At 43.0% G+C, this 11554-nt stretch overlaps 1 protein-coding gene across 1 annotated transcript in view; it reads right to left on the bottom strand.

Annotated features, from left to right (window-relative positions):
- LOC124794167 (peptidoglycan-recognition protein SA-like) overlaps nt 1-11271 on the bottom strand; it is a 70814-nt gene extending 59543 nt beyond the window's left edge. The window contains exon 1 of the mRNA XM_047258077.1: nt 11167-11271. Within this exon, the coding sequence (XP_047114033.1) occupies nt 11167-11218 (52 nt within the window). The 5' untranslated portion in view covers nt 11219-11271. The remainder of the gene's footprint in view (nt 1-11166) is intronic.
- Nucleotides 11272-11554: the final 283 nt, after the last annotated feature.

Consider the following 11554-nt stretch of genomic DNA (forward strand, 5'->3'; position numbering starts at 1 on the left):
GGGAGAGGAGAGGGCGAGGGGAAACGGGTATGGAGGGGAAAGGAGGGGAAGGGAAAGGAAATGCAGCCCGGGAGAGAAAGAAGGCTGCAATGGCTCGGGGCCCCGTGCTCGCCACGCACGTATCCACGAAAGAGTTGTGGACCCCCTGGGGGGCACAGTCCCTGGCAGCAGCCTATTTCTTTCATCAGCCCACGGGGCCGACATCACTCTCCACAGTGGCGTTGTGTTTGTGGCTTATATTGCTACAAATCCCTCGCAATGCTTTCTGAACTTACGTCCTCTCTGGACAACAGACCACAATCATCCGAAAAGAGACTATCTTTCCATCCTTAGGCATTTTCGAAGCTATGATAAGTCTGTTAAACGATAATCAGTAGACAATAAGACTTTAGTCATCGAAGTACAAGTCACTGTCCACTTCACACCCTACATACTCTCAGTAACCACTTCAGAAATTACTGACACGGAATCTCCGTTCGTATTACTTTTAGAAAGAACCATCTTATCAGGTCGCCATTCAAATGGAAACTGCCCGACTCTTCCGCGTGGCGCTTCTAAAGTAGTTCCAGCCCCTGCTACTGGAGAAGTGTGGCATTTTCTCGAATGATGGCACTAGATCTAGAAGGTGCTTGCATCCTCTACACAGGATACGCAACACGCAAGGTCTTCTGTGAAACAGCCTGTCAACATAAACTTGTTGTCATAAATAAAACAGATGCTGGCTTTACATGTTGCACTAACAGATGGCGTTACTGCAGTCCTTGAGCCGAGCTCTACCGGGACAAAATTGGATCTTGTCGAGCCTTTGGGGCAAGAAGGTCCATAACGGTGATGGTCCCGATATATCGGGACAGATGGCAACCTTAGCCAATGTGTATTATGCTTACAACAACTGTTGCCATTTAGCATTTGAAACGCTGAACCTTCAATCATGTTCCTGCAGAAGACTAAAGAAAAAAAATCCATGAATATAAGACGCGAAATGAGCATTATTTCATAGGTATTCTGTACATTTAATCACGGATCGAGTGGAGAGTAAATCAATGCTATTTTTTCTTTGCGTATGTTTGTGACGCAGAATTACACAATGGCACGACTGGGCTTCCAACGTTGCTTTGTCACGTACTTTTTAATTGCCTCTCAGGCTGTTTATTGTTTTTGCCGTCCAAATAAGCCCTCGGGGCAAGTAAAACGTTTTAAAACCCAATTAGTCAACTTTATGAGAATGATTTTCTTTTAAGTTTTCACTTTCAGGCGAACAAAGAATTATATCGACACTTAGTTATAACCTCCTTGCAGTAATCGTGGATTTTACATGTCAGCTCAGAGCAGCTTGAACTATTTGTAATTAGCTACGAATTAATTGTGAAGTGCGCTTTATTAGCGTGTGGTTCTGATATTTCTTATCATACAAGGTGTACAACTTTGCTTCCGCCATTTGCCGATAGGTGGCGACAACGAGAAGTAGCGGTCGAAAGTAACAGATCGCAGACGTCAGGCAGTTCACTTGGACCTCGGTTAACATAACTTCATTCAAATATTATTCGATTTGTGTCTGCATCATAAAGTTGTTCTTGATTGAAAATGTCAGTCTACGAGCCTAATTCTCGTCATTTTCGCGAGGTGTTACTGTTCTGTTTCAATATGAAGAAAACAGCGGCTGAGTCTCATCGAATGCTCTCAAGTACGTGTGTTGAGGACGCTATTGGTGAAATAACATGTCTTGAGTGGTTTCAAAGTTTCAAGAACGGTGATTTTAACGTCGTGGACCAGCATAGCGGTGGAAGAGAATGTTTTCGAAGATGCAGAATTGGAGACATTGCTGAGTGACGACTCGCATCAGCCTCAAGAAGAATTGGCACGATTAGTGGGAGTGACACAGCAAGCCATTTCAAAACGTCTGAAGGCTATGGCCATGATTCTGAAAGAAGGAACTTGGGTCCAGTGTGAGCTAAAACCAAGAGACGTTGAATGGCGTTTGTGTGTTTCAACAGTTGCTTCAGAGGCAAAAACGGAAGGGATTCCTGCGTCGCATTGTGACCGGGGACGAAAAATGGGTTCATTGCGATAATCCTAACAGCAAAAAATCATGGGAATATCCCGGCCATGCTTCCACGTCAACGGCCAAACCGAATATTCACGGCTCTCTGCATTTGGTGGGACCAGCTCGGCGTCGTGCATTATGAGGTGTTAAAACCAAGTGAAACAATCACAGGTGCTCGTTATCGAACGCAATTAAAGCGTTTGAGCAGAGCATTAAAAGAAACGGCCGCAATACAGTGAGAGGCACGATAAAGTGATTTTGCAGCACGACAACGATCGACCTCACTTTGTAAAAAAGGTCAAAACGTACTTGTAAACGTTAAAATGGGAAGTCCTACCCCACCCGCCGTATTCTCCAGACATTGTTCCCTTCTGACTATCACCTATTTAGATCAATGGCTCATGGCCTGGCTGACCAACACTTCCGATCTCATGAAGAGGTCACAAATTGGATCGATTCGTGGATCGCTTCAAAAGACTAACAATTTTTTTCGACTTGGGATTCGTACACTGCCCTAAAGATGGTAGAAAGTAGTGGCCAGCGATGGAAAATACTTTTAATGATACATATTTAACCAATTTGTTTCATTAAAGTCTCAAATGTTGGGGAAGAAACGGCGGAAGCAAAGTTGTACACCTTGTAGTATTGTTTATTTGAACGCGTCTAATTTTTGAGTGGTTATTAACGCACGAAGAAATTCGTGTAGTGTACCCCATCAACAAATTTTGGAAGACTAATTCCGAGTTTCGTAGCTTTACTGGAAACATTCCACAATTTTCACAATCATAAGTGTCAAGAACTCCTTAGTACTTGCTTTATAAACATCCACATCGTTAAATACTAACCATAAATAGTAAGTGACAACGCTTCTTTTTACAACGCATTTCCAGATTCCTTACCTCTATGTACTGAGCAAGTCACACTACGCTGTGCGGCGTATACCATTCAGCATGGAAGTGGTCTCTCCGCGTCTGCACCTTTTTCAGAAATTTCGTGGTGCTGGAGGTATGCCTGCCATTCAGACTTAGCACAATCACGGTTTTTTTTCTAATTTCATTGTCAAAAATCATACCGCACAAGTACTCCGATCCTGCTAACAATACTTAATAAGAATGTAGAATACATACGCACGTGATCAGTAACAAGCTTGAATCGCGTCATGGAAGATTGTGATAATTGTTTACTGTTCAAATCTCTGTATTACCTGTAACATTCAGTTCTCAGTTCTAACTTCTGTTTTCGGAGTACTATATGCTTGATTTGGCTAGTGTCGTCCAAGCACAGTGTGAAAAAGTTGTTGCACCAGTTAAGACTCTGGATTCTTTCCACCCTCGCACTAGCTTAACGCACTTTTAGTTATAAATAAATTTCATCCTTTAGGCGAAATAGATCAACAGGCTGAGGATGATTCCTTCTCACACTTCCGTAAACTAAATAGTCACGCGCCTTTTACGATTTCAACAAACCTTCCACATCGAAACACACTCTTGGTTAAAAGTGGTCTAATTGGCTGCAGCAACCTGCCTCACAGTTGGGCTGTCCATCTGTTCGTATTTCGCAGTTCTCTGCAAGCGTACTGCGCATCTCATAGTCAGCTGTTTGCTCGCCGCTACTTACGACACGCGACCGGAATCTGTTTGTGTCAACACGTCACACGGCAGCCATCAGCATAGCGGTACGCGAAGAGCTCCCAACACACATGTTACTCAACATACGCACAGGACAACGTCCCGAATCGTGCACTGTTCAGAACATTACACAAAGACATTTCAGCTTACCAATGACAGTATCTGCTACGTGATTACACATCTCATTAAATTCGCAATTTATTTTCCGTTAATGTCCTGTCGTGAGATACCTAATTTTGTTGTTTGGTGTTGATGTATAGTTTAACCGACGGGGTTAATATGAACGGATGTGACAATTCGTTGTAGTGTACTAACAGTTGTCCATTATAAATCGTAGTGGTTAGCACACTGGACCCGCATTCGGGAGGATGGCGGTTCAATCCCGCGTCCAGCCATCCCGATTTAGGTTTTCCGTGATTTCCCTAAATCGGCTCAGGTAAATGCCGGGATGAAAGGGCACGGTCGACTTCTTTCCCCATCCTTCTCTAATCCGATAGGGTTAATGACCTCACTGTGTGGTTCCCTGCCCCGAATCAACCAACCAATCCATTATTAATCTAAGTGCAAACATCTGATCTGTTTCTGCTCTTTCCTTACTGAAGACGCACTGGTATCCCCCAATAGTGGCTTCTGTTTACGGTCGTAATTTCTTGTTCAGTAGCCTAGCAAATATTTTGAAGGTAGCATTCTCCAGTGCTATTCCTCTATGGTATTATCAATTTAGTTTTTCGCTCATCTTATGTATTGGTATAATTATGGACGTGTTGCAGCTTGTTTTTTTCCTCCACCCGTACTCAAACATTTCATTTGGTACCATATTTTCTTTCATAGCTCTGTAGTTCCTCACCTCCTTAACGGCTACAGTCACCACTTCCGGCACTGGTCCATCGTCATTGCTACCAGTTTGCTCCACTTGCTTCTCTTTCAAATTTCCGGATTTCCTTTTATTTCAATAAGTCTTGAAAACGTTATTCACACATTTCTATGATTTTAGTTTCCGCTCCAATTAACTTTCCTTTGTTATCCCCGCATATCGTTTTCCGAAGCTGCCGTCCTCGCTTTATCGCTTATTCCAGTAAACACTCTCCTGACGTATTTTTCACTTCTACATTCCTTGCTGTCTTTCAGTAAATATTTCTCAAATTCTCGCTTTTTTTCTTTCTGCAAATGTTTTTTACTTTCCGTCTCATTTCTTGAAAATTTTGTCTGGCGGCCAGTGTATTTCGCTGGAGCTCGAACAGAAAGGTTTAGGTGTTCGTTTTTCCCGCGCGCTGTTCGGGAGTGGAATGATAGAGATAGTATGATTGTGGTTCGATGAACCCTCTGCCAAGCACTTAAATGTGATTTGCGGAGTACTCATGTAGATGTAGATGTAGCATCATCTTTGCGGTATTTCATTCCTCAGTATCTTTCTCAGTTTTCATCATACGACTCACTTCGTTTTTCTCTGTTTGCCAGTTCCCATTTGACTTCTGTCGTCTTGTTCTTTCCATTAGTTGCCACTGCTCTTCGGGCTTCAGTCCTCCTCAGTGGCAATCTCTCACATTCCTTCACCCATTTCTCTCGAATCCTGTTCTTTCCCACTCATTGGTGATAGCTGAATACCTTTGTACTTTCCATCCCTTTCTACATGTTGACAGATTTTTGTTGATATCCTCTGCCTCTAGTTGACAATCGCCATATGGTGGTCCTGATCTTAAAATCTTTGGACAAGCACATGCTGTATCTGGTTGGCTGTGCCTGCATACGGCCACGTCCATTTATGGACGGTGCATAGACGGTGTCAACAGAAACTATCTTTTTAAGGCGTAACGTAAGCGTGGGTATACCATCAAAGCCGTGAGACATGTGAAAATGACCCTAATCAACCCCAAGTGCAAAATAAAATCTAATGGCAAGTATGTCAATTTTCCGATCTTTCAAAAAAACTCAAACAAGAAGCTTCTCTATCTCCGACGTTATTGAACTTGACTTTGGAGGCTGTCATGCGAAAACTGCGAAGCAAAACAGGTGGTACTATTTTCAGCAGGATAGTTCAGAATATGGCATTTGCTGACGACATTGCCAGGCTTGGGAGAAGTAGAATATATTTGTTGAAAAACTATGTGATTCGGAACGCGAAGCTGTTGCATTGGGCTTGGTCATAAGTAAGGGAAAAAACAGGATATATGATCAACACCAGAAATAAAACAAGGTGGAGAGGCGTTGGGCAGTTTGAAGGGTTTGAAAGAGTAAATCAGTTTAAATATTTGGGAGTGGTTACGGAAGATAATATGGTACCGAACAGAGATAAAGACTAGGTAATCCGTGCTATTACAATTTCCTTATTTTGCGATCCTCCCACAATCCAAGAAAGCTGAAGACGACAGATTACAAAACGAATATAAAAACCAGTCGCTATATGTGGCTCCTAAACGTGGGCAGTACCGACAACAGGTTTTTTTTGTGGTTTTGTGGTTTTAGGGCGCACTACTTCAACGGTCATTAGCGCCCAGACTACGTTAGGAATGCACCGCGAGTCAAGTTTAAAACAGCAACGAAACGGAAAACACGATAAAAGCCAGACTGACAGGCATAGGATTAAAAAAACAGCATAATCAAATGTCCTTGTCAAGTTGATAAAATGAAGAACGCGAGCAGCTGCTCGTGGGTCATCCGCTAAAATGGCGTCTAGAGTACATGGCAGGCCAAGATCAAGACGCAGTGTGTTAAAATCCGAACAGGACGTTAAAATGTGGCGGACCGTCAGCAATTGCCCACATGGGCAGAACGGCGCCGGCGCAGCCGTCAGCAGATGGCGATGGCTGAACCGGCAGTGTCCAATTCGTAACCGGGCCAAAACTACCTCCTCCCGCCGAGAAGGGCGTGAGGACGTCCAAGCCGCGGTAAGTGGTTTCAAGGCCCGAAGCTTGTTGTCTGTAAGTGCAGCCCATTCAGCATGCCACAGCGATAAAATGCGCCGACAAATGACCCTGCTACAATCTGACGAAGGGACACAACAAGAAGCTGTCCGAGGCTGGAGGACCGCAGCCTTGGCCGCAGCATCTGCAGCTTCGTTCCCAGGGATACCGACATGGCCAGGAACCCACATAAAGCTAACCGGAGAACCGACGTCCACCAGCTGCTGAAGAGAGCGTTGGATCCGGTGCACGAAAGGGTGAACCGGGTACGGATCACTGAGGCTCTGGATGGCGCTCAGGGAATCGGAGCAGATGACATAAGCAGAATGTCGGTGGCGGCAGATGTAAAGAACAGCCTGGTAGAGGGCAAAGAGCTCAGCTGTGAAGACCGAACAATGGCCATGGAGCCGGTATTTGAAACTTTGTGCCCCGACAATAAAAGAACATCCGACCCCGTCATTGGTCTTAGAGCCATCTGTATAAATGAAGGTCATATTAATAAACTTCGAACGAAGTTCGACAAAACGGGAGTGGTAGACCGAACCGGGGGTAACCTCCTTTGGGAGCGAGCTGAGGTCAAGGTGAACGCGAACGTGAGCCTGGAGCCAAGGTGGCGTGTGGCTCTCGCCCACTCGAAAGGTTGCAGGGAGTGAAAAATTAAGGTGTTGAAGGAGGCGACGAAAGCGAACTCCAGGGGGTAGCAGGGCAGAGACATACAACCCGTATTGACGGTCGAGAGAGTCGTCAAAAAAGGAACGATAAGACGGGTGGTCGGGCATTGCCAGTAGCCGACAGGCATACCGACAAAGCAGTATATCGCGCCGGTAGGTGAGTGGCAATTCACCAGCGTCAGCATGAAGACGCTCAACGGGACTAGTATAAAACGCTCCGATCGCAAGTCGTAAACCCCGACGACAACAGGTTAGAAATGCCTTGGATGCATGGGAATGCAAAGTACTGCGCAGGATACAGGACGACTAGTCTGGAAACGGTGTTGCCAAACGCGTGTTTCGCTTGGTTTCCTGAATCCGAATGAGATGCGTTACAAAAACTGGACATGGGACGCTAGCAAGGATTGAAACGGAACCACAGGGTGAGCAGTCTCCTGCACTATTATCTACGCTACAGAACATCAGTATATGTATCTGGCGGGCCACTTGAATCTGCGAGCGCAATTTCTTCAGCGCTAACTTCAATCTAATTAAGTCAGAAACAGCGCAACTTACCGAATTTTTTTCTGAATACTTATTTCTCAGTGCACCTTAATCCGCAACACCTTTACGAGCTTTTCAGATTGTTTCTGACCGCCTTGGGTATGATGCCGTATATGAGAATGGTGCTTGGAGGATTAGGGCCAATGCAGAACTGTATGAACTTCATAAAAATCCATCAAACACCGTAGACCTAAAGGTATGAAGGTGTACATTGGTTGGGTTATGTGCAGAGAATGTAAGAATATCTAGTAGCAAAGGTGTTACCAGCAAAGTCAGATGATAGCCGCTCAATGGTGAAACAAAGACTGTGATGGCTGGATGATGTAGAGGCTGATCAGAGAGTACGGAACTTGAAAGGCTGGAGAGGATGGGAGAACACGTGGTCGACAAGGCCCTGGCCAATCATGGGCTGAACGCCGGAAAAGGAGTTTGCACATATTCTGTGCTGCATCCCTGCTTTCAGTAACTGCTTGTCATTTAAGTCACTGTTACCTGCTCTTCGTTACAAAACGTGCCACCCACTCACATTAATACTGAAAATAACTTAGTGTTCTACTTTCACTGGGTGAACTGTGGGTGTGAAAATACATAGGACATGAAAGAACGTTACGTTTTAGCTTATGGTTGACGACGGGGTCATTTGAGATTTAACACAAGCCCGAATGGGACAAGTGTTCTACTGTTCAACTTTGAAGCTGTTTCACTACAGATTACGCTGCCATTGCAATACACGATACAGTATTTTACCATCTTGTGTTCAATAAATTATCAATCTTTTAGTACATTAACATACTTCGCAAATGCTACAAAATGTGTTTGGTTTTATGTTTGTACGATGTACCACACATCAGTAGAGGGGTTGTCTGGAGCTGTTTTGTCGACTTCGAAACGCCGGACCAACTTACGGGCGACCAAGACAGCCATGCGACATGAGGAGATACTTCCAGCTATGTCAAGACGCCGGTGTTTATTATTGTAGAAAAATATGTGTGTATCATGCTACTAAAATGTTTTAAGAGTTTAGTTCAGTACTTCTCTACCCACCCTTGTTTAGGCACATTTGTCAATTATGTAGAATCTTATGAGGCAGTAGACTGTATATTGTGATAATTCAGTAAAATTTTATTAAGTGTAGCATTACCCAGTAGTCTTGTGTTGAATTCTTATTGAAGACTTCATCTGGACGAAGTCATAGTAACTTAAAAACAAAATACTCACTGAAGCTTTAATAGACAAGTTAAAACTGAAGTCAAAATACGACAGCTAAATGTTACTAGAGTGTATCTCTGGTCTTAGAAACTTATAACTGAGTTTCTGAACGAATAATGAAATGTCTGGTGAGAAAGATCTGCGTGATTTACTTTACAAAAAATACGACGTTCGAGTATCAGTAATTTGAGAGAAACTTAAGTGAAAGTGGAAATTTAATTCATTAATAACTATTTCGAGTCTCAGAGACTACTGAAAATTGCGACAAAGCAGTTAATGATTGTCTTTGCACGAGGTGGCAACACAATCAACAATTACATGAACATCTAAAGAAAATTCAGACGAAGATTATCAGATAGCAAGATTTATAGTGCCCATTATCTGAGAAATTGTAAGTACGACCCTGCAGTACTATTATATCTTCGGCGAAACGTCCTTGAAAAAGATGCATAATAAATTACGGAGCTAATATAGGCGCAACACAATTTTTCGAGCATTTCCAGGATCAACTAGTCTAGGTCGCGCAACAACGGAACAATGTGGAAGGGAATCGGCCATGTTCTTTCCAAATCAACCATCCCGACATTCACTTTTAATAGGGAAATCATGAATAACCTGAATTACAAAAGTTGAACGGAGATTTAAATCCCCGCTCCGGAATGAGAATCCAGTGTGCTGACTACTACATCACTTTGCTCGGTACGAAACTATATCATGCACGTATGAGTTATCAAGACAAACACTTCCATAAGTGTAATATACTTCCTTACTAGTTATCGTGCAAAATGATCCACGCAAGATCCAAACTAACTAAATATTCGGTCGTACTTTGCTGCCGAGGAGATAGCCGTAATATAGTCAAGTGTTTTGTTTGGTCAATTGAAGATTTGAAGATTATGAAAAGTTTCTTTGACACAGGAGCTCTAGTAACAACAACATTAACTCGTCAAAAAAGTATTTCACTATCCTCTTGGCTTGCGTATTTCTTGTATGCCTTTTTTTTCGCTAAAATCTTTTTCTCAGTACTCTTGTGTGCAGGAAATCGCTACATAAAGCCACCTGTGTAATGGGGCTAAACATAAACCAGCATTCTCAACACTTCAGAACAGCACCACCGTAGGACCGGTTTCAGTAGGAACATCTCTATCACATTGCGAACAGCACTCCGAGGTAGATGGAGGCGTGTTACAATGCACTTTATGGAGCAACACGAAACAATGTTATCCAGCACAGATCTGCAAAGATGTGCACTTTCGAATAGACTGCTTTTATCGTTATTGTTTTGTTTTTATTTCACAGAAGTTATTTTCTCCGTTTCATATGTTAGTTCTTCCATTTCTCTTCCCCTTGATCGTAAATACACAGCCGTTCTCATACAAGCAAGTGGTAAAAACGTTTTCGTGTGGTTTATTTACTTTCACGCTACCAAAGTACTAATTTCGTCGCAGGTTCGTTTAGTGGATGAAAATGCTATAAGCCTGCTTATTTCGTAGTACAGTAAGTTAAATGCAAGAAGGATAAAAATCAGTTGATCCGGGGACAGTTCCCCCAACAGTGGCGTATGCGTAAAAGAAATCGTTTACTAAAAGACTTGAGAGATTTTACAAAACCTTTCGGACGCTTTCAGAATTTGCCTTTCTCCACGTGTAGTTGAGATCCGAAGCTGTAGCAGGCTATGGACGATACCTGGACTTCTTTAGGAACTTTAACAATGAATTTTCAAATGCTGAAGAGGCACATTTTGTAAGGACACCGCAAGCATTTCACTGGAAACTATGTGGTAAAATGCACTAAAAAATTTAAATGTAAATCGTATTAACGTTGCCCATAACATGCCGTAGAATGAGCTATTTCATTTTCTGAGTACGGACCGGAGCACCATTACAAGTGCGTCACTTTTTATTTTTTTAATAAAATATTGATATGAAAAACATAACTACTTCTTCAAAAGAGTTCTAGTTTCTATTTAAGTACTGCGGTAATTAGGTTTGTTTGTAATGCTGCAGACATATGCAAAAATAATCAACACTAACATCAAAATATCGAACTTGTACGGCCAGCCTACTGATACCACAGAACACGGCATAACTGAAATAAACATTGGATTGTTAATCAGAAAGTAGTTAGTTACCACTTTTGCTCATGACGCTGCGTAAAGAGCTTGTACTCACGGGCATTGGCCGCTGCGAAGACAGCCAAGAGGATTGCCGCTACGTAACCCATGTTTTCGCCTCACTGTTTCCGCGTCCAAACTGAGCGCCAGCCCGCAGCGCGACCTCATGTCACCGTTAGCTAGTTCCACTTGCATCGGCCGCGGCGCTGCGGTCGCTTCTCAATGCTGCCGTTCGCAGAAATCTGCTGACGCTTTGCTCTGTAGTTTTTCCTGGCAGATAAAGGCAAGGCAAGCATCTGAGAAACGTAGGCATCTCTATTTCGCGGTAACATTGGTAGGCAGCTGTTACAAATTTTTACGGTTCTGAGGTACTGTTCGACGGCTACGTGGGTAAAAAAAATAAAAATAAAATAAAATAAAAAAATAAAAAAAATCAGACTACAAAT

Source organism: Schistocerca piceifrons, chromosome 1 (assembly GCF_021461385.2).
Source record: "Schistocerca piceifrons isolate TAMUIC-IGC-003096 chromosome 1, iqSchPice1.1, whole genome shotgun sequence".
NCBI lineage: Eukaryota > Metazoa > Arthropoda > Insecta > Orthoptera > Acrididae > Schistocerca > Schistocerca piceifrons.